Genomic DNA, 26413 nt, shown 5'->3' on the forward strand with positions numbered 1-26413 from the left:
TTCCAATTACACATTACCTTATCTTACAGGAGTTTTATTTACAAAAGCAACATTCATTCCCCAGCTCGTCTTAATTCCACCTTGTACACTGAAAGGAAACATATTTCAAGGCTTGTGAACCCTGGCAAGGCATTAAAAGACAGGAAGTTGATATTTTTCACATTATATTTGATATATTAAGTGTTTATCATAATTTGATGACCTTTAGAATGTTTATTTTATTTTTAAGCTTTGATTCCATCGCTGCTGCATAGGCCCTTAAAAATGCATGTATATTTGGCCTCGTGGGGTAAAGTTACTGAGTCAGCCAGACAACCCAGTGTTCAGTCATAACCTTATCCCTCCAACTGAACATGAGAAATAACCAAATAAATGTAAAGTGTAATAAAGCAAAATGGAGAATCAAAGTAGCATTAAAAAGAAAACCATCATAAAAACAAATACAGATGAAATCAGAAAGTAAATAGGTTTTCCTATTAAAAATGTCATGTAAAAAATCTTAATTTGATGAATATCTGTGTTTTATATAGTATTTTTCAATTATTTATGTTAAAATGCAGGCTTTTTAAAAAAAAATATTAAACTGTTTTCCGCAAAATCAATACAATTGTGGGTATTTTGGAAGAGCTGTCGCTTACACGTATTGTTCAAAACATCCCAGGGATTACTCTTTACAGCTTCTGTTTGACCCTCTCTACACTGCCATTTTTAGAGCATGTATATCTGCACCTGTCGCTTTAAATCAAATGAGCCACTTGTCTGCTTCCCCCTCTCCTCCGTGAAGGGAGCAGAAGTGGGACCACAGGTCTCTTTTGCTTGTCGGCTGATGGCAGGAAATGCAAGGGTTTGTACTGGCCTGAACATCCAACAACTGAGCCCTCCCAACACCTTCCCAATGCCTCCCATGATAAGTGGAGTAAATGTTGCTTGCAAAGACAACAATAGCCAGGGCTGGATTTTTCAGAATCGTTTGGTCCTGTGCAGCCAGTCTACAGCCATCCAAACAGAAACATTCTGCTGTGGAACACCATTGGTTGTTGTTGTTCTGAAAAGCTTTCATTGCTTAATTGTATTTTATAGGCAGTACTCAAGTTGAGGGGGGATGGCATCCCCCCCTGAAATAAAAGCGGTCCAAATCATCCCCCCTGTAAAACTGCCATCCCCCCTTTCCATCCCTTATGTCATTTCATCAATGAATGTGGTTTTACTGCTATTTCAACATTTAGAGTCATCACCAGAAAAATAACACCAGAAAAATAACTTATTTGACAATTTTCACCTGTTTCAAGTAAATTTTCACTTGAAATAAGTAGAAAAATCTGCCAGTGGGACAAGATTTATCTTCTCATTACAAGCAATAAAATCTTGTTCCACTGGCAGATGTTTCTACTTATTTTAAGTGAAAATCTACTTGAAACAGGTGAAAATTGTTGTTTTTTCCAGTGATGAGTCTTGTTTTAAGTGTAATGAGATTTTTTTTACTAAAATGAGATATTTTAACTAGAAATAAGACAAATATTCTTGTTAAGATTTTGAGTTTTTGCAGTGATCCATTTTACTTATCCTGTGAAGGACAGAGTCATATTGATAAGTTCAGAAAACAGTTTTTTATTGTTGTGTTTTGATGTATTTGATGTAAGCCCAGTGGATATTTAAAGCTTACAGAAGGCTGCATTTAACTGCTGCCATGTCATTCCTGCAGTATTTCTGCAGGTGTTTTGGTCACTGCTATTATTTGTAATATATTATATTATTTGTAATCAGCACAAATTATCTTTCCCCATATGATAAAATCCACCATCCCCCCTGATTTTTTTTTACAACTCGAGTACTGTTTATAGGTATTCTACAGTTGAAACGTTTTGTTTTGTCTTTAACTGCACCGGTCTTAATATTTCTCCAATAAGTTTCCCCATTTTATTCAAAGAAGAAAAATAAAGATTTTCACCCATATCTTGATCAATGGATGGCACATAATGTTAACAAGCAGATAGATAATAACAGTATCTCTTGTTTCCCCTTAAGGAATTTACTGTAATTTCTCCTCAATTGTACATTGATCTGCTCCAAGAATTCCAAAGCAATCACAACTTTAACAGCCACAGAGGGAATTTACTAGTGTGTGTGGAATCCAACCAAATGCCTCGTCCTCTGCTAAACCTTAGAAGATACCTCTGACACTGGTAAATATTGAGGTTGAATATTGATGTAGTGACTGAACAAGATGCATCCAATAATCGGGAGAATCTTTAGCAACATTTGAGACCACAGAAGATAAAAAAAAAAAGAAAGGAGATGATTGTTGATCTCTACAATCGTATTAAAATTTGATAAAACAGTTCCTTTCCTTAAGTTTTTGTTTTAACAAAAATACTTGGGGGAAATATGTGTTTGGATCTTTTCTCTTCTCTTGAGAACTTTAGTGGGAGATTTAAGTGTTGACTGTTTATGTGTGACCCTGCCTTAGATGTTTTTGGTAGTACACTGCAAATAAAGAAAAACTTTGATTATGAACTGCCACACAGCAGATGTAACTGTCCCATTTTTCTCATGCATTTTCCCACATCTCATGGATCACTTACAACATCCCAGGAGAGCAGCTCATTAAACTCTGCAGACAGTACTTTAAAATGCCCCGATGAAATTACAACAACCCTCTGTGTGCTTTTCCAAATAACAACACGATCCTGCTGCTGCCTTCTAAACTAACATTACAGCAAGGAGCTTGCTCTAGCCAGCCTTCCTACTAATGGTAATTATAGCTTCCTTTTTCTTAGCGCAGGCCTTGACTTTCTGTATTCTCAGGGGAGCGGTAAACTTTTCTAACAGTGGAAATGGGAGGAAGGACACGTTTCCTCTACATTCATAGATTGCATCTATATCTTGCAGCAGATATGGCACTGCTGAAAAAGACTAACGATATCCAACATGAAGTAATTGCTTTTTGAGATCATTGAGATCACTCATTTTCATGTTTTCACATCGTGTGGGCTTCCTTTCCTAGCTTTGTCCCTATATGCGTAAGCAACACATGTCATCATAGCTTATCGGGCTGACTGGGTGGATAAAGGCTGACACAAATACACATTTGTCATAAATTACTCATTACTCAGTGTATCACTTCTATTGTGATACTGTTAGACTCAGCAATTGTCACAAAAATAGTCTGTTTATAATCCATCTCTACTGCAAGGTTTGCGTATTGATTTGGCATCTACATTAACAGCCATCAAGACAATAAGTTATGTGCACTTCTTACACTTCTCCCTCCCTACAGGGACTCAGATTTGTTCTTCTTTTTGCCCATGATGTGTCTATATTTCTGATGCATTGCTGCTTTGTCTTCAGTGGTCTACCAACCTAACTACCAGAATGCAAAGTTGGGAAAGGAAAACAGATGTAATGTTGGCAGCTGAAGAAGGGAATCTGGACTCAAATGCAAAAGAAACAAACAAACAAAAAGCACAGTGGAAACCGACATACTGATAAGATGAGAGACACAAGGCTATATATATGTACAGTATATACATAAGCTGACCAGACACAGGTGGCACAATTATGGAAGACGTGCTGAACAGAAAACACGGGGAAACTGAGAAAAAACAAATATTAACCAAACCTTAAACCATCAACAATGAAAGAAGACTTGACTAGACATTATTTGCATGAAGAGAAATGTACAAAACCTTTTTCACATTGAAGAGTATTGGATAAATGTGATTCATTTACAAGTTACCGAATGAAGCAATTGATTTAATTTAGTACAAACTAGGGATGTCCCGATCAGGTTTTTTTGCCCCCGAGTCCGAGTCCGAGTCCTTTGATTTTGAGGACTTGCCGATACCGAGTCCCGATCCGATACTTTTATAAAACAATAAAAAATGAAGAAGAGAAAAGAAAATTATGCAGGATGACCGTTTTATTATATTTTAACATGTGTACTGTAAACTGAGCACATAGGAGGTAGGCAGCTTGAACATTCTTAAGTCAGTATAAAAAAAAATTCTTTTCTTTTTCTTTTTTTTTTTTTTTTTTTTAAGCATAGGGCTGCTTCAGCTTCAAAACAAACAGGCGTGCTCTGCGCGCATGCGGTGTATGGCCGCCGCTCCGAGCCCACTACTCCACGTGTGCGTTGATTTATGGTCCCGCGTCACACCAACGCAGAGCCTTCCGCGACGCGGAACCATAATGTCGGCGCCGCAGCTCCGCTTCAGTCCTGGGGCCTCATCTATAAAGCTTGCTTGCGCAGAAAAAGCGCCTGAAAGTTGCGGAAGCCACCATCTACGCAAAGCCTCGGATCTAAAAAGAAAAAACTAACCGATGGCTGCCGCTCCAAGCCCACTACTCCACGCCGAAGAGGAAAAAAAAAAGTGTTCTGATTAAAATAAGGAAAGTTGGACTACCGTATATAACAATTGCGTTAAGGATAAAGTTTTTAAAAAAAATAAAAATTAAAGAAATTGTCTCTTCTCCCCGTGTGTGTCTGCCTGTCATGCACGGGTACTTGGGCGCATGTTGTTTACTTTTAAGCCGGAATTATGGTTCTGCGTCACACCAACGCAGAGCCTACGCCGTAGGGTCTGGCGTAGGGTGCGCGTCGCCGCGAACCCTACGCTGTAGACTCTGCGTCGGTGCGACGCAGAACCATAAATCAACGCACACGTGGATGTCGGCGCCAGTGAGTATTTTCACCGGACATTTTGACCGGAGAGATTATAAAATACCGGACTTCGGCATATTTTACCGGACAAAGTCCGGCAATTACCGGACAACGGAAACCCTGATATATAACCGATTCCTGATCGGCTCATAACGTCCGAGTCCGGATCGAGTCTGCAATCACGTGATCGGCCCCGATTTCCGATCACGTGATCGGATCGGGACAACTCTAGTACAAACAGTTCCTTTTTTTCCAGTGTGTACAGTAGGTCACAGCATAACTGACACTCTGCTTGTCTTTAAGGTTACGCCTAACTTAAAAAGATGATGTTTCCTTCCTCTAAAAGTGAAGACAACTTCATCTGACTCTAACAGTATCTAGAGACAATGATGGAGAGTTAAGAAACAGCTGTTGTCATTTAATCATACGGTTTAACAAGCACACAAGTGGGGTCAGGGCTGTTTGATTCCCACGAATACAGCTCGGAGAGAACTGCAGGGAGCGTGAACTCTCTTCGGCTGAATTGAAGAAAGGGCAAAATCCATTAGACCAGCAAACACATACTCTAAACTGACCAAAGGAGACATTTGATATTAAATTTGTGCTCTCATTGCTAATCACAGTAGCAAAGTTATGATATCAGAAAACAGTGCAATAAGAGGGAAAAATCAGCACTACTGAGTTGCAGTTTTGATTGATGCTGGGCCAGGGAAGCTGGCAAGCTGATTTAAAGGTACTTCAATCACTGATTCCTGTTTCCTCTTTTCAATGATGAAGTAAAGCATCTATCGCGTTATATTTGGCAACCAATAAACTTACCAGTCAAATTACATTATCCAAATTGTTAGAATTGAGACATGAAAAATAAATGTGGAGGAAAGACGGCATGAACCAGGACAACTGAACCTCCTCTCAGTTAAATGCAGAACTCAGTACTTCAAAGCGGTGGATTCCTCCTTTCCAAGTGTGAATAGTCTCCTTTTATTCTCCAAAGTACAATACTCTCATCTGAGTCACATTTACAACAGTTATGTCATTATAGTAGATTTCAATGAGTACTTCCTTGTAATTCAAGTTCTTAAACAGATTATGCACCACATTTATTTCCGACTTTTATCTCAGGTACTAGCGTTTGAATTCCTTACCTGAAAGGCTACTGATGACAGACAGCAGGAGAAACTGTTTCCATGGTGACCCCATACTTGTTGAAGAGGGTCCCTTTTGCAATAATCTTAGCAAGTCGGCGTCTTCATCAAAGCTGTACCTACAGATTGAGAAAAAGAAATCAGTTGGTGGGAGGATGTGTTTCTAACACTGATCAGGAAGCACGGTGCAGAACCCCGCAGCTGTTCATCCAAATGACTGTGCAAATACAACTGTGTGGAATCTGCATCGTCTGTCTTGTCTCATGATCACAGAGATGTTCACACTGCAAGATCTGCCCCACAAGAGTTATACATGACGAGACTGCTCCTACATCACAGTTTAATTTTGAATTATGCCATGAGTTACACTCCCCTATTCCCGTCTTGGATTCTCTGCTTGCTCTCTAATGATATGCAGCCCGGCAAAAGCTCTTAAATTCTTATTCCCAGCACGTCTCATCTTGAGAAAAATCAAACATGCTTCATGGAATCAGTCAAACTGACTGGCGCTCCCATCACTAACTAGCCTATTGAACTGACACGTGTACGCTTCAAATTCACAGTGTGAATAGTTTGTGACTGGCAGCACAGTCTTCGGGACTGCACAGTAGGGAGTGTTATGCCACAGCTGTACATAAAGGATACTCCGAGCAAATAGTGGATATATACTTTTTGTGTAATACTTGATATTCATTCAGTTTAACTTTTGTTTACCTGAATTTTAATACATCTTCGACACTGAATACGAAAACTCCTTCAACTTCTTTTCACTTCCTAGCGAGACTCTTCGGGAGACTCACCTATCTCCACCAGATTTCACTTGTTTCCCTGCACTCACATTGACGGCAGTAGGAGTTGCATTTGAAGCGACAAAGACCCCATGAACCAAATTCTTATTGACATCACACATGCTGTCAATCATTTTCCTAAAACAGAAGTGCTTACCCCAGAAAGGATTTAGTCATTTCATTTCGTTTCCCTGTAAGCAAGCTGGATCCTCATGAGATTTGCAAAACCACAATCTCCAACTTCCAAACTCCAAACTATCAGGTTTCTATCATGTGCTTTTTGCAAAAAAAGATCAATGGCAGGTTTGGGTGGACCTGATGGACTTGATGGAAGCCACTTGATCAAATTCTTTGCATTTCACCTGTTAGTAATGGGGATTGACAGGCACCCGAGGCATAGTGCATAACGTTAGTTACCATCCAACCAGGCGCCGGATCAGTTGCATCACATGCAAAAGTGTCCTTGGACCTGACACTAAACCCTAAACTGTTCATTAACTTAGTCACTAAGGGGTAAGAAGCCAGTGTTCTCATAGTACCAGTACCATCCATCCATCTAGTCTAGGTCGAGTCTAAGTCTACACCTCCCTTTCCAGCCAGCTCCTCCAATTCTTCCAATGGCGCTTTTATACTAGTACCTACTCAGCGCTACTCGACTTGCCACGCTTTGACTTGCTTCCGCCTGCATTGTCCTTGTTTGTTTCTAGACACCCAGATGAGAAGTGGGAGGGTTTGAGCGAAGCTGCTGTGTATTTGATTGTGTGATCTAAATGAAGAAGACAACAACACTAAAGATGTAGAACCTGGAGGAGATGATAGATGTGCTGCTGGGTCTGTGACTTGTGTTCGATATCAAGTTAAAAAATGAGAATGAAAGAAGCTTCAAGAGGTGACACTTTTTGTTTTGTTTGTTTGTGTTGGCGCTGCTGAAAAGTCAGCTGGAGCCGTGAGCGGCTGAGAAGTGACCGAACGCGCTTGGTAGATCTGATCGTTCCTTATCGCCCATCTAGATCCCTTTTTAATTCTCTCCTCAGCCACCAGGTTTATGAACATCTGCACCTCAGAGTTGGATCACCAAACAGACTTTTGCGCTGCCATTGCCTGTGGGATAAAAGGAGGAAGCCGCGAGCCGCTCATGCGCTGACTCCCTGTTCCTGATTTAAACGTCTGGCGCAGGGTTATAATAGTTTTGAATTTTGAATTTTAGTTTAGTTTTATTTAGTTTTGACTTTTTCTCCTTCAATTCAGTTAGTTTGAATTCGTTTTTAGTGTGGGTTTGCTAGTTTTTATTCGTTTTTATATTTTCAAAAATGCTTAGTTTTAGTTTAGTTTTTATTAGTTTTAGTTTTAGTTTTGACGTCACGGACCGTGAGGCGTTAAGGTGCCGTAGCTGCCAGTTGGAGATAAACGGCCAGAGCGGAATAAATTGATCATACCAAGAGGCTTATATTGACAGGGACGAAAACGGAGGAAATTATATCTATAATTTCAGTTCGTTTTAGTTAGTTTTCTAAAAGCACAATATAGTTTCAGTTAGTAATCGTTTTTGTCTTTTAATTTTCGTTTTTATTTAGTTCAGTTAACGAAATTGTTTTTTAAATTTTAGTTTTCGTTATTTCGTTCATTTTCGTGAACGATAATAACTCTGGTCTGGCGGCCCCCCGACCAATCGGTGGCGTGTAGTGTGATGACGTCAGATGCAGCCAGACTCAGCACGCTTAGAACCTCGGGCAGAATAGATACAGAAAAAGTATCTACTTGGTACGCCTCTACCCGCCTCCACCCCTAGTGTAAAAGCGCAAAACGGGGGCGTGGCGAGTCGAGTCGCGCTGAGTAAGTACTAGTGGAAAAGCGCCACAAGGTGATTCCAAGGCAAACCAAAGCCAGCCGAGAGATATGATCTCTTCAGCATATTGTGAGTCTGCCTCCAGGCCTCCCCCTGGTTGTACAAGCCTAAAACACCTCCTCAGCTGTGTCCAACGGGCATATTATCCAGACAGCAAACAGCCTCAGCTCACTCCTCTTGATGTTCTACAGACTGCTCCTCACCCAGGTACGGGTCACCTGGGTTTCACCCTGGAGCCAGGCCGAGGGGAAAGGTGCATTAGTGACCCCCTGGCTGAATGGACTTTGATCCACGGGGCTCAGCAATGTGGGGTCGCTATCCTCACCAGCTCACCAGCTGCAGGTGTCCATAAGTGTTGGGTGCTGTGCAATACATGTCTTCTATTAATATTTTTAGGAGATTATTATTCCATAAAAATAAAAAAAATGTGATGTATAATCAATGCTTACAAGTTGCCTTGATGAAAGTCAAAATGAACTGAACGCTACATAAATCATGTACAAATCCCAAACTAAAGGCTTTCATCGACTTTCATCATACTTCATGGGTAAACTTTTCAACATATACCTTCACAAACCACAAAACAAAAACTGACTGTCAGAGTTCATTGTTGCACTTTACAACAATGCTATAGATGGATGTCCACTTAAGGGACTACTTAAGAGGCTAAAACTATATTTGTGTGCTTACACTATAACAAACTGAGTTGTGCTGAAGTGTTAATCCCCATCAACAACATTCACCTTCATGTACAAGTTTTATTTGTCCATTTATTTGAAAAGAGCAGGCAACCACTTGAATCATCTACTGGTTTATCTTTCTCCCTTGTGTCACTGACAGCATCTTATATCTTCATCTAAGTTGTTTGTGGCATTCAGATCATAAATACATTGCCCCAGACAGCTCTATAGGCTTGATTGAAGACTGCCCAGATCCTGCAGGAGTCATTCAGCATTTATCATTGATGTTTTTCTTGTATTTATCTCACCTTGTTTTCTGCCCTGCTGTGGTATACTGCAGGAGCGTTAAATAATTAGTGACTTTGCAATCAGGCTATTGTCAGGCTATCTACAATTTAGAAACAAGAAGCAAGAGAAAACATAAAAGAATTAGGGGATTTTTTAAATTCTCTTAATAATTAGCTCAAAGTTTTTCTTGCCATCTGAGTGCAGGTTAACACATGTTATCAACTTCTTTGAAATCAAAAGCCTTTTCTAATTAGTTGGCAATCTTTTGACAAACTAAATATCTTAAACTTGATTTGGCTGTATCTTAATTAAATTCTGTTTGTAGACTGATGCAAACAACTAGCCAAAGGTCTGCAGTCTAGAAAGCTGTCTCATAGCGCGCTTCTTTTTCTGAAAAAGGTTGTCCCGCTCTTTCATCATGTTTTGACCTTAAATACAAACAGGACCATAAAAATCGAACTTAAAAAGCATTGCGACATGGGCAAGTAAACCAAAGCTTTTTTACATGAAAAACATAAAAATTACCCAGGGAAAAAAAAATGTAATTTAGGGCTGCAACAAAAAAGCTTGATAATTAAGTTATTAATCGGATGAAAAGGAAATAACTACATTTATATTATATCTAACATTAATTTTGAAAAATATACAACGGTGTAGTAAATCATTCTTGATATATGCGCGTAACTGAAAGTGCATATCAGTCATTCGGCCCATTGCAGGCTCAGACCGGGGGATGGGCCCACCGACCTTTCTGCGAGGTAATGGAAAAGCTGTCAATGCCGCAGCCTTGACTCTCCTCCCCAGCAGGTCTCACAACTATTTACAGTCTTGATTTTCATCAAAACGCCTCACATCCTGGACAGGAAGGTAAATAAGCTGATAACAATCCCGTGAGCTGCAGGAGAGAAAGGTGGCCTAGTGATGCAACTTATACATGCAACTTCAGTGACCTATACAAGTACAAATGTCCCAGCAACAGCTTCTAAACCTGAAACCTTACACCTGCCCCGGAGAAGCCTTTCAAATGAAAGGTGAAGTATCTTCAAGAAACCAAGTTCCGTTGCCTTCCATTTAAATTTCAGGACAGCAATGAACTGGATGACAGAGACCCTGCTCCAACATGTAAACTCATAAGCTAAACTTTGAATGGAATTGCAATATGAAAATTTATGAAAAGGTGTGCAAGATGCACTGACATAATAACACTTCCCCGTTCTATGAGATTAATTTGAACGTGCTCACAGATTTGGGTATGTGGTGATCAAATTTTACAGCAACTTTTGAATGTTGATCTAATTCCAAGATATGACAAAATCTTTATATTTAGTTATGCAAAAATTGAAGGACGCTCATTGCTCATTTGCTCATTTTTCAAAGGTAGACAGTTTTCTAATTTGGTCAAACTATAGCAGGAATACAAAACCAAATGGCCCCTCGTTTGTGTATCGTTACTGCCCTGTTCATAGCAGCTGGCTTTAAGGGGTGGAATCACACCCAGCTCTATATAAGATCTGCCTCTTCTGTATCGAGGGTCACAGTTTTGTGTTACTCACTTCAGGAGGAAGAGCAAATGCAGCGTGACGCCTGGTTGGACGGAGATGGCTGAAGATGAAGTTGGATAATACTGATTTAATCTGTCGCTTACAGATCTGCACAGCCCACTGAATAAGATATTTTCAGACTTGGGCAGCCCGAGCGACAGGTGACATGAAGCGACGAGGTTGCGTTATGTCAGAGTTTTTGAGTTGCTCACTTCAGACAAGTGCTCTCAAGCGCAGAATATTTTCAACCCCCCTTAAGACACATTTGCATTAATTTGAGGTGGACAAAGTCCAGCAATAAACTACACTACACGCAGATGCACCACAAGCCAGCAAAAGTGTTATGCCAAAATGTAGCCTCGCAAGTAGATTCCTCTTAATGAGCCACCAAGCAAACATTTGATCTGAGCTGCTTCAAATGCTTCATTTAACACAACACTTGGAGAACACCATCTTTGCATGACTCTTCCCCATTTAAAGTTTATTTTATAATTGTAGGGGTAGTGGGGATGAATTAAATAGCCTTACAATATTATAATTGCTTTATGGTGACTTTACTGGGTTTCAAAACCCCTGGAATCAGTCGGGAACATACATATAAATAAACATAATTATTAAAGACACATTTGAGTAGCAATCAAACTGTGTGCCTAATTGATCCGTCATTATTTACAGCATATACTGCACCAATATAAAAGTGCTGTGTTGGGTTTTTTTCTCCCACTTTTCGTAACTTGCCGAACACTGGTTGGATATATGTTTGTATTTCAGCCCATAAAAGCCACTAAGCTGTTTAAAAACACTGTTTATACACAAGCTGGAGGTTTTAATCCGTGTGCCAAGGTTGAAGTCAAAACTAGATAATACCAGGATTAATCTCACCGCAGTTTCAATCCTTTGAACAAGACAAGCCGTTTGTTAATAAGACATCTCTTTTGTTGATAAGCCGTTAAGTCATGTTGCAAACTCTCCCCAACAACTAATAAGGGACCGGGTGCAGAAGGGGATTATGGGGAATGGTGGGGAAACGGGGGCTGACTTCAGAAGTCCACATGCCTGTCTTTAGAGTGACTGATGGGCTGTGGCCAGTTTCAGCTACATGTGTGTGGCAGGAAACAGGATAAAAAGGCTGCAGTCCTGCAGCCGTCCCAGGTCTGAGTCCTGGCCTCTGCCCTGTGTTCTCCCCCTCTGCCCCCATGTAATGTCCACTACCGCTAATAAATGTAAATGTAAATGTACTTGTTCCAGAGCCCGGGGGGGGGAATTGAAAAGGCTCTGTCACCCAGGCGCTTGAACTTTGACCTGGGCACTTCCAACAACAGTTGGTTTGAGGATCTCAGCGCCCTGCGTGCCATGCTCACGCACCGTTAAAAGCTCTGATAAATAGGGTGGGGCAAGGCCGTTGAGGGCTTTAAAAACAAACATTAAAGTTTAAAATCTATTCTAAAATGGACAGGAAGCCAATGGAGTGATTAGAGGACCGGAGTAATGTGCTCACGTCTTTTAGTGTTACTGTATTTTTGCGACCATTAGGCGCATATAAACGTCTTATTCTTTTTTTTTTTAATGTGCCGTGCGCCCAATGACGCAATGCACCCATTGTATTATTGTAAAGGCTGATTTATGGTTCTGCGTTACACCAACGCAGAGCTTACGGCGTAGGGTACGCGGCGACGCGCACCGTACGGTAGGCTCTGCGTAAATTTAGCGCGGAACCATAATTCAGGCTTAAGGCGGACATAGTTGAGGCCACCATGAGAAGTTAAGGGGGAAGGGGGCGCGTGAATTGTCAGTAATTGTCCGGCGGCGGGCTCCGTGGCGGGACACCTGGGGCGGACGGGGAGACTTGGGCTCACTACCGAGAAGGGGACACAGCTCCTGGGGGAGCTGCGCCGCAGAGGCGGGCCGGAAGGCCGGAGGAACCGCCGACCGAGCGTAACCCGCGGGCGGGGAGGTCGGCTGCCGCTCGGTCGGCGGGTTCCGTCGTTTACTGTTGGATTGTAGATGCGTGGGCTTATGTGTCTGCTGGGCTGGACTGTTGTTCGAGCTTTCGCAAAAGCCGGGATCGGAAAGTGACTCGGCTGCTCAGCATGGCCAGAGAGCAGCGCGCCCGGCTCGTGCCCGTCGCAGCTCTGATCAGTTCTCCCGCAGCGCGATCAGGCTCTGATGAAACCCGACACGCTGAGTCCTGACAACTAATTAATGTAATAACTTAAATAAAGTACAATCAAACTAAGTTTTGCTCCCGCTCTATTTTTAAATAGGCACACTTGTATGCTTGTGTTTGTGTGTTTTGTGCGGCGCGCGTGTGTGTGTTGTTGTAAGGCGGCGCTCCGTGTGTGTGTAGACGGCGCCTTTTTGGTCGGTGCGCCGTGTGTTTTAAATACAGAAATGACACACAAAACTGAGGGTGCGCCTTTCCACACGGCGCGCCGTATGGTCGTCAAAATATGGTAGTTAACAGACAGGCAGCTGCATTCTGCACTAGTTGAAGGCGGCTAAAAGAGGACTTGGAGATGCATATGCAACATATAGTGCATTACAATAGTCTAATCTCGAGCTTATTAGAGCGTGAACAGGTTTCTCCAGGTCGTGGCAATTTAAAAAAGAATTCACTTTGGCTAGGAGGCGTAACTGATAAAAACCTGTCCGAACGACATTATCAACTTCTCGGTCAAATTTGAAAAAAACACAAGATCAAAAATCACACCCAGATTTCTGACATAAGGACTGAAAGAAGAGGACAAGGCGCCAAAGCTAGTCGTCACAGTTTCCCCAAACACAATGCACTCTGTCTTGTCCTCGGTCACTAAAGGTCACTAAAGGCACAAAATTACAAGAGAAAAGATGGTGGCTCGCGCAGGTATGCTAAAGCTGCAGTTTGTGTCTGACTCTGTGCTCTCGTTAGCTTGAATGAGTGTTGCACTTCATACCCCTTAAATCTGATTTGGTTTGGTTGCTGGTCAGACAGACGAACTTGAAACTGTCCCGATTCCCGTCACCAGCTCAGACATAAGTGCATCTGAGTGGGTTCTCTCTTCCTTCAGCTACTTTCAGGGAACTTAAAGAGTTTTGCTTTAATTTGGCAAAATAAAACCATGCACGAACTAGCACTTCAATCCACCTCGCGCTGGCAAAATACCAAGCCGGCGCTGTAAAAGTATAAAGACAGCAAGTTTGTTTCATCGAAGGTTAAGCGAGGGTGTACGCAGCAAACACAACCAATTTGGGATCAAATTCAGTGTTGATTTTGTTTTAAAACAGAACCTGATTCCTTCTTATGTGGTATGTTTTTCAGAACTACTCCTTAAGATGTAGGTGAAAGACCTTTTTACCCCCCCCATCTAAAACTAAAGCCCCCTAAAACTAAAATGCACACATTATTTCATATTTATAGGAAAAAAATCCTTTCAATTATACACAAACTCATTCATTGTCTGACTTATTCATTTAAAAAAAATGCAGCAATAATATCTTTTCTTGTTTTACCCCCATGGGCTCTCTCTCAGCTATGCCCGACTTTACAGCGTGGTACATGTTGATAAATAGTTTAACAAACTCATAAGAAGACCATTGGTCTTTTTCAAAGGGGAGGGTTTACAGTCGGGGTCCTGAGGCGCTGGAATGATCTGAGCTGGGCCACTGACCTACTTGAAGTACTTCATGAACACATAACGTTTTTGAAAGTCCTTTTCTAATTTTACACAATTTTTATCATATTTGTTTATTTTGTATTTCTTCATCTTCTAACCATTCTCCACAAATTATGCAGGTATTATTTATAACAACCTGATGAGTTCATCCTCTGTTTCCCGGTGCCACTGTGAAGCATGTCATAAACCAGATTTTGATTTTAAATGAAGACTTTTCTTTTATTGTTTTATATCACTGCTCCACAGATTTTACTTCCCCGTCATCTTTTCTCTCTACTTATGACTGGAATCATTTAAACATACAACAATCTCCATCTCAGCTTTATTCATTATTTCTTCGTTAGGCTCCAACATCACCGCCTGCAGCTATTAAAACAGACTCTTAAATGCATTGGGACTTGAAAGTCCTGCGGGAGTCCAACATTAATGCAAACTTCCACCGTATAATACAAACTAAATTTATAGAGCAAAACCCCAAAATAGTTTTCTAAAATTGCTTCCAGTCTTCCAGTGTGCTTGAATGTTCCTTGTTCTCTTCAGCACCCGTCAACAGTTTGGACACACCTGCGTCTTCATTTTAAAATGAGTGAATCCAAACTGTGGACAAATGAATGCGGCCTCCCATAGAACACTACGACACATGGTATCATTATAGTTCAGGATGGGAATCGAGAACCGGTTCTTGTTCAGAACCGGTTTCCAGTGTTTCAATTCCTTGGAATTGTTTGCAAACGATTCCCTTTTTCGATTCCAGTGAGCACGAATGACGTCATCACCATCAGGTTGCGTAGCTTACTCAAGTTGCATAGCTAATGCACATTGCAGCAGTCAATAGTAAACATGGCGCCCAGGCGATAAAAGCATTCAAAAGTCTGCTTACATTTCAGTAAAAAAGATGACAACAGGGCAACTTGCACTACTTGTCAAGTGGATATTTCGTCAAAAGGTTAAGGTTGCAGATTTGCAAAATACACAGTTTGATAGGATTTAACTTGGTTGTATTCGTATTTTGGCTGACATAGTTTTATTTTTGAGTTCTAAGTTAATGTGTCCTTTTAAAAAGGAGAATTTTAATTTCTACTAGAAAGATGTTGGACATACTCGTGGAATTTTCACATAATTTATGTCGTATTGTGTTAATTTCTACAGAAGCATTTATTATTTAATTAATTTATTAATATTAAAATGTTATATTGGTGATGCTAATCAACTTTTTATTATCCTTTTTTTCCAAATGAGAATTGATAAGGGAATCGATAAAGAACCAAATCGTTAAGCAGAATCAATTCCCATCCCTAATGATAGTGCCAGCAGGATGCTAGGGGGCAAAAAAAATCATAGCAACCTTCATTGGAGAATTGAGCAAATGACCTTGGCTAGTGGGTAAAAATGTAAAACACATCAGGAAACGTGTCTTTCTCAGTATTTGATTCTCAGTGTGGGGTTGCAGTCTATCCAGCAAGCACGGCATTTGCGATGTGGAAAACTATCACACTCCTTTACATTGAATATTTGTGGTTTTCATAGGCGACGGCATTTGTGTTCAAGGCTGTGAGCTGTCGCTGCTGTTGCCGTGTCTCTCGATGAAATATCTATATACTGTACAGCCGTGTTTGATTGATCCGAAATAGAAAGCATTTAGTTGCAATCATAAGTATATGTTTAGAAAAAACACAAACTTGTTTTTTTTGTTTTTACATACCTGATTCTTTCCCGTTTTAGCTCAGTTCCAATTTACACTTTTCTGTTCTGAGAGGATTTTGTTTAACACATTTACTTTTAAGTAATTACTTCACACTCAAAACTTTACACACTTAGTTAAACGTGCTTCTATCAAATCATAACAGTTTATTTCTTCTTTGGTGTTTCTAAAATATCTTTTTGGGACTTTGACCGGGTTTTCCGTTAAAAACTGGTGGAGCGGGGTCTAGTTTGTAGACACATCTGCTCGCGCACAACTTTGCAGTGCCATCTGCTAATTTTCATTAGCGACTGAGATCAGGGTTTTGTGTTGCCAATTACCTGCACTTTGTTGTCCTTTGTCATATTTCCAGCTAGTTTTGAGGCATGCTTGGGGTTGTAGTCCAAAGCTGATATCTTGAGTTGTTGTTTCAATACATCTGCATGATCGTCATCCTCATGACCTATTGTGAGAAATGCACTCGTCTCCACCTTTCGAGGTCTTCACGCTTCACCCTCTTTCTTACAAAAATAGCAGTGATCATTATGACCAATCGTTTTAATTTTAGCCTCACCAGACCATGGGATACACGGCATAAAACAAAGCTTTGTGCCTATGCGTAACTGCAAACTGTTCAGTGGTTGTTTTGAGGCGAGGGCTTTCTGCTCACTGTGTGGACTTCCAGCTCATGCAGAATGTATTTTATTGTGGATAATGCTACTCCCTTCCACATCTCCGTCCCCATCTCCATCTTCCTAAGGTGTTTCATTGTTTTCTGGTGTTCATTTGCACATTTTGCACCAAAGCATCTTTCATCTCCGAGACACAGAACCTGACTCCTTCCTGTGTTGGCTCCGTGCTACCTTTTTGATTATACTTGGCTATTATTTTTTTTGAACAGATGAAGATGTGACCTTAGGGCATCTGGAAAGTGTGCCCCAAGATGATCCAGATTCACAAATAACTGTGATTCTTTTAGGAATCAAAAAAACATGTTGTTGTTGTTACAAGGAAACTATGATTGACACTTTTTAAATTAAAAAAGCTGAAGAAAATGGAAAAATAAAAAAAAAAATGATTTAAAAAAGCAGTCCAAGTCCAAGTCCCTTTCTTTCTTTCTCCACAGATTTCTGTTCTGAATTCCTTTCATTTTCCCATGCCATTCACTGACTAACCAAAAACGAGGGATCCTGGACTTTTTTGTTTGGGCTAATGCAGTTGACCCGTTTTTGCCCTTAATGAGACGCTCAACATTCATCTTTCTTCAGCCCCTCCGACGTGATTCGGATTTAGCAAAACCAAAGAGGTTCAAAATTGTTCAGTGCATAGTTCATCTGATCAAAAATGATGACTTTTCACCTCTCACTTCTCATTTTTCTTTCCTTTTTTTCTCATGGTTCCTTTCACTTTTCAACCAAATCAAAACGTGGTTTAAACTTTGATGTGTTTGTCTTTTAAACATCTTTTTTAATGTACTTTGCTGTGAGACAAAGCTCTTGTGTTTGAAAGGGTGCATCCCACCAATTAATTCAAATGTCATTTAGCTCATTAGATGGTTCTAATGGCCAAACATCATCATCATCATCATCATCATTCTCCAATCCAGGTCACACTCAGCTTCATGATGAAGGGTTTCAGCTGTTCAGGGTTGTCCTATGTTCCCTGTTTTGTGCCCTCTTTTGTTGTTTGTTGTTGATTTGTTCTTCCTGTTTTGTTAATGTTTTTCTGAATTAGTTTTGATTTTATTTTTCTTACGTTTGGTCAGTTGGTTGCTTTAATTGATGTCTTTTTTAGAAAGTAATTTCTTTGTGTCAGGCTTGACTTCTACACCCCTGATTGTTCACAACTGTGTCCTGTCAGACCTCTACATCTTGTCCTGCCTGTCCCTGTGCCCCTTCTGGTCTGTTGTAATTCATTTAGATGTGCTCCCTGTGCTGCTTCTCGTATTGAGGCAGGGGTGGGCAGCCCTGGTCCTCGAGGGATGGCGCCCTGCACATTTTAGATGTACAAAAGTGAAGCCGCTCTTTTCTCACAACCCTGGTTTGGGAGTTCTCTCAGCTTGCTCTCAACACATCATTTGGACAGATCCTTTTTCTCTTGTGAAGTCCGCGAACTGTTCTGCTGAGAAGCAGAAACATCATCCCCACTCGTGCTGCGGGAATCATGAATATTAAAGACAGCTCCTGACAAGAATGACGTTTTTTTTAAAAGTTTTTATCCCAGATTTTTTACCCATTTTATCGCCCAGTGCCCATACCTAAGTGACGGTCCTGGGCATTGCCCCCTCTGCCAACCCCGGGAGGGCCCTGCACTGAGCTCAGGCTGCTTCTTTTCACAAGACAGGGTGGGGCTTCTCCAGCTGGACGTAGCGCGTGGAAGGATCACGTTATTCCGGCCAGATCCTCCCCATCCCATCTGGCGCCCCGGCTGGCCAGAGGGGGCATGTACAGTATAGCCTAGGACTGTTGCATGTTTTTGTGAGGGTGTGGGCGCTGAAATCATGGTGGAACTTAACACGCATTCAGCGCCCACAGCTTCCCCGGCGGGAATTAAACCCAGGACCTTCTTGCTGTGAGACAGCTACACTACCAGCTGCGCCACCGTGCCCTACGGAGGATGAAGAATGAAGTTTGTTCTTGCCGTTAGAAAACAAACACATTTTTCTGTTCTTGTGGAGAATCTTTAGCCTTCAGCTCATCATTCTCTTTAGAGTTTGGAATGTTTTGGTTTTTGGACTTCCTGCTTAGTGAATAAATAACCCTGAAAACCCTGAATTTGCAACCCCTGCCTCTTCGTCTCTCTGATTTTAGGTCTAATTCCCTTTAAACTTAAATAAATTTCGAACTTTTCAAAAGTAATAATGCTCTTTACAAAATTGTCTCAATATTTTAAAAAAAAGTCCTCCCTAAACTAAAAAAGGAAACATTTCACAAGTTTTCAGATTAGAAAGATGAAGAAAGAAATTGTTTGTATCCTAGTAAACGGGGATTTTTGTTCGCCTCCATAGCACCCAAGCCACGTTTAAGCTTCTCTGTTCTTCACACAAGCGGCACACTTCACACTAACTGGCACCATACAGCGCTGCCTGGCAGACATATATCAACGTTGGCAGCGGCTGTTTGCTGGGCTGAGTTTTGGATGTGAAGTCACTGAGGAGCAGGTGAGGCTGGTTTGGATGGACGACAACATGTCCCCTGTTGTTGCAGCAGCAGGTGAGACTTGGGAGCTACTCCTTCATCTTCAGTACCAGCTGGGTGAAGGAAAGGAGTCTTTTCAGCTCTGTTTTCTGACCTAATGAAACATCTATAAAAAATACATTTATAAATGTATATTTCTTGGGCACACCCTTGAATAAACTTTATATGAATTCGCTAAGTAATCTTATATAGTTAAATGACACTGCAATACAATGGTTCACCCCAAAAATAAGTAAAAACTGCCAAGAAAATGTTCAATATGGTGATCAAAGCTAAACAACAGAAGTTAAGCTAATATGCTGCAACAATAATACTGATTTCGAGACACACTGTTGCTCTGTTCAAATAAACGGTTAAATATGCCATGCAATGGAAACGAGAGAAAAGAGAGCCACCTAAGAGAAACTAATAAAAGACTGATGAAGCTGAAGAGATGAGGTGATCAGTGAGAGGAGAGAGTTGGACTACAAATTACATCACTGCAGTTCTTCAATCCAGGTCTGCGCGTTTTAGAGGTGACCCTGCTCCGACAGTCCTGGATCAAGTCATCGGGTCCCTGACAGACTTGTGCAGACTTTTTTGACGAGAAGGCAGCGGTCATCAATCCATTTGAACTTGACTGACTACATCGGGCAGAAAGCTATAGATATCCTTCATGCTTTCCAACCCAGTGTAGCGGTGTTGTCCACGTACAATAAAACAAGGCTAACGGGATACTCGTGTCTGTACGAGTTTGTGTGCGTGTGCTGAGAAGAGGCCTGTTGCAGATTATTAAGTAGTAGCCATTATGTGAATTTCATTAGTTGACCACTGTGAGGGACATAGTATTTCTATTTTGTGATTTTTTTTATTAGCAGCACTGTTTGTACCGCTATTAAAAACTGTGAAAATGACACAGTGCCGCCGCACCCAGGGGGATTTAACAGGGACACCACAATTAACAAAGACACCAATACATGCACTATATTTAAATAAAGCTAATTTGGGTGCAATGTAAAACTAAAATGCTCTGCGCTCACAGCGCAACTCATTATTTCGGTCTTATGGGATCAGCTCCAAAAAGGTCACCAGATGACATTGTGATCCAAGTCTTAATGCTCAGTTTTACAGCTTAAAGCGGCACAATATAAATACGTACATTCAGTTTGCAGTTCAATATAATTTCTCTTTAAATAAGACTTTTCCTCAAGAGGTTTTTTTTAATAAGAACTCACATACATCTGCACTTACCCTCTCTGAGTGGTATGAAATACTGTTTTTCAACCATATAAAGCATAGCTTCTGCCATCTCAGCATCCTTCAAGTGTTTCTCGAGCAACACAGGGCTTCCTAATGAGTTCGCTGTTGTTTTCAATGGAAGTTCAAAGCATTTGAGAAATGCATGGGGCCCTCGGTGTGCGCAGAGATCATCTTTACATTCCGAGTCTTTCATATCATTTCTCTTTGTCAATGTTAAAGGCAACTGCAGAGTGAGAAGGATGGGCACTTTAATTGCTCATTAGGAAACAGGGACGAGTGCCTTCTGGAGACCTCAGTTCCTTAACAGTGAAAACATTTGTGTGTCATGAAAACATAGCAGTGTCGAAGTCAGTGGCTAGAAATTGAGAGGCGACAACATAATCTGCAGGCTCGCCGTCATTGGCTGAGCAGTGTCGTCGGAGTTTCGTAGACACTAACCATGTACATTTCTCTATTTCTAATCATGTAAAAAGCTAATTTAACTGTGTATTTATTCTGACCATGTACTTTTACAAAAATTGGAAGGAGGAATTGATTTGATTAAAATTCACCAGAAAAATGTTTTGTACAGAAAATTTGATATCAAGGGTCTAACACTGACTCATCAAATGAAATTAGAAAAAAAGACCCCGACCACATGGCTAACGTAAACATTTATACTATAGGTACAGAGGGCGTGGTTTAGACTTTGCTGCTCTGTGGTTGAGTGGTCTTGGTCCTGGAGGCTCGTCTCCCCGTCCAATCCGGTGTTGCCAGAAAAGGGAAAAAACTACAACCCCCAGCCTTTTTGTATTGGTCTCTCATATTGGTCTCCTTTGTTCCGAACACGTGTTCCACCAAGCGCAGATAGAAAAAAGTATGGCCAAATTTATGATACAAATGAAGACGGCAGATACACTAAATGCATTTGAAAGATGAGGAATACATTTCAGACATGAATATTGTATTTGAAATGAAACATGAAACTCTACTGATCAATAACAAAATAAACCAAGGAAAATGGATGACATGAAAAGTTAGAAGATGGCATGGAAATGTACATTTTGTGCTAAATCATGTGCTAAAGTTTGCAACCCACTAAGGACATTTTTTTTCTTTGTTGAAATAAATCACGCCGTTCTTTTACATGTTCATTCATTTAAACATTTTTTTAGACTGAATTCTTTTTACTATAGACAAAGAAAATTGACCCAAAAAATAAGGTTCTGTACAAATTGACAAGATGTGTATCAGTCCACAAATGTGTGGATATAACTTTTGGCCAAAGCCCTCATACAGAGAACAAATAATCTTTTTCTTTTTTCTAACACTACCTATCACATAAAGACCGAAAAGATAACTTAGTTTTTTCAAAGCTTCCACAGAGAATAGCCCATGTAGAAGAAAAATAAATGAATTGTGACTGTCACAGCAAGTAATTTCTCAAGATGAGCGTATGTTGAGTTTTTTTTATCTCCGGATACTTGCCATTCAGACGACTGTTATAGTTCAGGCAAACAATGTGTGAATGCTCAGAAACGGTTTCTTTTCCATTCTTTCAATATTTCAGCTGTCTCCCTTTTGTCACAAGCAAAATACCAGAAAATACTGACCCAGTTCTGACACGGCGAGGCTGAGGGATAGCTCTTATTCCCAGGAATCACCGTTTCACAACCACACGGCGATCTGCCAAAGGCGTCAACAGCAAGTGAGTGGACCCATTTCCTCATTTTGGTAGGACATACCACGATCTCCATATTGATTATAGAAGAATTAAGTCATTCATCATGTAAAATTGTCCTATAACAAGTGCTTTTTCTACATTTGAAAAACAATGCATGCTTGACTGTTTGTTGTTATGTTGGATAACCGGCTTAGTTCTGGCTTTTGGCACTGAATTATCATTTATTTGGATCAAAAGTCAAAATGTGCTACATTACAGACTTTTTAAAACAAAAACCAAGAATGACTCTTCTCCAGTCACTTATGATACCCAACCTGGTACCTTCAGTGGATTCTTGAGAAAGGCGTGTATTTACTAGATGTGATAAGGCAGCAGACACAGTCCTGCACACTGTCTTCCACACACACAGGTATCTCTTTTCTGTGCCTTTGTTCATCCCCTTCACCACCTAGCATTGCTGTCTCAAGTCTCTTGCTGCCACTTTTCACCCCTCAATGGTTTTAATTGTCCTGATGACCTCAATCAAAAGACAATTACCAAAGGGAAGAGAAGCACAGGCAATTATTGTCTTCGCTATGAGATAGAGCACACCTGAATGGAGCTACCTCCTTTCACAGTGATAAAATTACATGTGCTGCCTTGCTGTCGTGATGACAAAGTGAGCATTAAATGTGTGCCTGAAATGCTTATGTGTCCTCAGTAAAGACTGAATTTGAGAAGACATTGACACTTCAAAGCCAAATGAGCAAGGTGGAACTTATATGTGGAGTTATGTGCAGGAATTCAGGGCAAGCGGAGATGGGGCAGAAAATAGGTTAAGAGGGACTGAACAAAAAGACACATTTTTCACTGTAGCATTGCTCTCCTGTTAAATAAATGAAACCAATTTTTCAGAATTTGTCAATTTGATGATTATTGATTTGTGCGCATTGTCATTGCAGTCAAAATGAGGCTTATTCCATGAAGCTATATCATCATGAAATGCATTGTCTGACAACGTAAAAATCCATCATTGCCCTCAGAATCAATGCGACGCTGAGGCTGGTGAAATGTCATTTCTGGGACTGGAGGAGGAGTGAGCCACAGAAGTGTTTATCATTACTGCAGCTGTCGGGGATCATGTGAAGGGCAAAGCGTTATATTGTGTTTATGAAAATACAGAATATCCAGTTCCAAATAAACCAAAAAAACAAACGTGAGTTCTGAATAAATCATTTTAAGGCCGTGAAAACTTTAGGTAATGGCACCAGAGCTCAAAATGATGCCACAGGGAAAGGTTATGTAGTTATTTATTTCATTTCATAACAGCTAAATAAAATTACTAATATAATCAAAGCTGCCTCGCACCCTTGTGCACGTTCAGGCGTGCTGCAGTGGAAGCGCTTGTATGACTTGCATGTAGATTCTTCGGGCCTGGACATTTAGCGGATGACACCACCCACGACTCTCTATATCAAACCATTCAAAAGTTATGGCAGAAAGTAGGAACTATCAGATATCGACCAATCAGATTAAGGGGCGGGGCTAATTTGCAGCAATTATGTTCAAGGACTCAAAACCATGTCCGATGACACCACCCACGAGTCTTTATGTGAAAGCATTCAAAAGTTATTGCAGAAAATCGGAACTATCATATATCGACCAATAAGAAGAAGGGGCGGGGCTAATTTGCACCAATTAAGGTGAATGAGTCAAAACCGAGTCAGATGACACCCCTAACGACTCTCTATGGGAAACCATTCAAAAGTTATGCCAGAAAATATGGACTATCAAATATTGACCCATCAGAATAAGGGGCGGGGCTAATTCAGGCTAATGAAGGTCAAGTACTCAATACCGAGTCCGATGACACCACCCACATGTCTTTATCACAACCCGTTCAAAAGTTATGGCAGAAAGTAGGAACTATCAAATATGGACAATCAGATGAAGGGGGGTTGCGCTTTTTGATGTCTATCGTCGCCACGGTAACGCTTTCGACTGAGAAAAGTAATGCCCATCGTCGCAGGATCTAGACGCACATTTTGATCTATAACACACCTGCGTGCATGTTACGGTTCAGGCCGTATTAACGGCCGAAGAAGTGGCATAAATTGCGACAAAATTACATGATTAATTCAAAATAGCCGACTTCTTGTTCAGTTTCGGCCATGGCACCAAGATACTTTTCTTTAAGTTGCGACATGATACAGATGTGTACCGATTTTCGTGCATGTACGTCAAACCGTATTGTGGGGCTTGAGGCACAAAGTTTTCCGGGGGGCGCTGTTGAGCCATTAGGCCACGCCCATTGATGCAAACCATGAAATATCACATTTATCGCCAGGCCTGGCTTGCGTGCAAAATTTGGTGACTTTTGGGGAACTATCAAATATGGACCAATCAGGTGAAGGGGGGGCGCGGTTTTTGGCAACTATCGTCGTCACGGTAACGCTTTTGACTGAGAAAAGTAATGTGCGTTGTCGCAGGATGGAGACGCACATTTTGATGTATAACACACCTGGGTGCACGTTACGGTTGGGGCCGTATTAACTGACGAAGGAATGGCATAAATTGCGCCAAAATTACACGATTAATTCAAAATGGCTGACTTCCTGTTCGGTTTCGGCCATGGCGTCAGGAGACTTTTCTTTAAGTTGCGACATGATACAGGTGTGTACCGATTTTCGTGCATGTACGTCAAACCGTATTGTGGGGCTTGAGGCACAAAGTTTTGTAGGGGGCGCTGTTGAGCCATTTTGCCACGCCCATTAATGAAAACCATGAAATATCAAATTTATCGCCAGGCCTGGCTTGCGTGCAAAATTTGGTGACTTTTGGGGCACGTTTAGGGGGGCAAAAAGGCCTTCCTTTCGTCGGAAAAATAAAGAAGAAAGAATTCCTACAGATACAATAGGGCCTTTGCACTGTAAGTGCTCGGGCCCTAATTATACACAAAGTATATATATCTGCATCTAGTAACCTTCTCTGCTCATCAGAATTAGTTAGAAGATGTGTCCAGCTCTTTGCATGGCTCAGCACTGAGAAAGCTGCATGTACTTATGACAAGTTGATATTATGATGGTGAATTTAAGACCTAGTTTTGCTGAATAAAGGGATGGTTTTGTTGGGTGGGAAGGGAACAAAAAAAAAACAACAACCTGGACTCTCAGCAGTCTGACCAGCACTTATCCATGCTAGACCCTCCTATGTCATTTCTTGCTTGTGTTGTTCTCTCAGATGTAAATCACTTCAGATAAAAGTGTCTGCTATATGACAGTAATAGCAGTAGTAGTAGTAGTAGTAGTAGTAGTAGTAGTAATAGTAGTAGTAATAGAGTAAACTGAATAATGAGTTTTTGGCAGGTGATGGGTTGCCGTTTCCAACCCTGAATTAAAGGGAGAACTCCATGTTGGTAGAAATGCTCAGTCTCTTTCTATCTTTTTAATTACATAGCATGCAAAAACTTTTATTTTCATCTGATATCTCATCACTAACTCTCCACCCACCTTCAAGAGATTCTCATTTCAGTGTATTTCTTTGAAATCACGAACAACAATAATACAATTAGATTCAATGTTGAGGAAATCCCAGTAATTACACTGATCCAGGGCTGGACTGGCAATTTGCATTTTGGGTAGTTAGTCGATGGACTGACTCACTCTTGGCCCATGACATTTAGATTTTCTTAACAGGTTACACCACATAATCAGGGGTGCAAATATCAGGCAAAGATAATTTATGATGACAGCAGACTGACACACTCACATGCCCCGCCCTGCTTCCTGCTCTGTGGTTTTAAACCTGCTCCAAGTGAGTCAAAAGGAGAGTTCAAAAACGGTCAAACGAAGAGATTTGTAGAAGCCGGGAAGAACTGAGAAAATGCGCATTTAAAAAAAACTAAGTCTCCGTGGTGAGACTGCCATATGTCGAAAAGTATGCACGTCCTCCCATATGCTTTTAAAGTGTGCGGCGTATGTTGGCGCTAACATGCACAAAGCGAGAAGAGCTGGAGGGGTGTGATGAGACCATGGAGGTAAACAGGGACATGCT

The 26413-nt window shown here is 40.9% G+C and overlaps 1 protein-coding gene across 2 annotated transcripts in view; it reads right to left on the minus strand.

The window, feature by feature from the left end:
• Positions 1-26413, minus strand: part of cntn5 (contactin 5) — a 143915-nt gene that overhangs the window by 91688 nt on the left and 25814 nt on the right. For both annotated transcript variants that reach the window (XM_061719791.1, XM_061719789.1), the window contains exon 2: positions 5806-5924. In XM_061719791.1, coding sequence (XP_061575775.1) covers positions 5806-5860 — 55 coding nt within the window. In that variant the 5' untranslated portion in view covers positions 5861-5924. The remainder of the gene's footprint in view (positions 1-5805; positions 5925-26413) is intronic.

The sequence above is a fragment of the Cololabis saira genome, chromosome 4 (assembly GCF_033807715.1).
Source record: "Cololabis saira isolate AMF1-May2022 chromosome 4, fColSai1.1, whole genome shotgun sequence".
In the NCBI taxonomy this organism is placed as follows: Eukaryota; Metazoa; Chordata; class Actinopteri; order Beloniformes; family Belonidae; genus Cololabis; species Cololabis saira.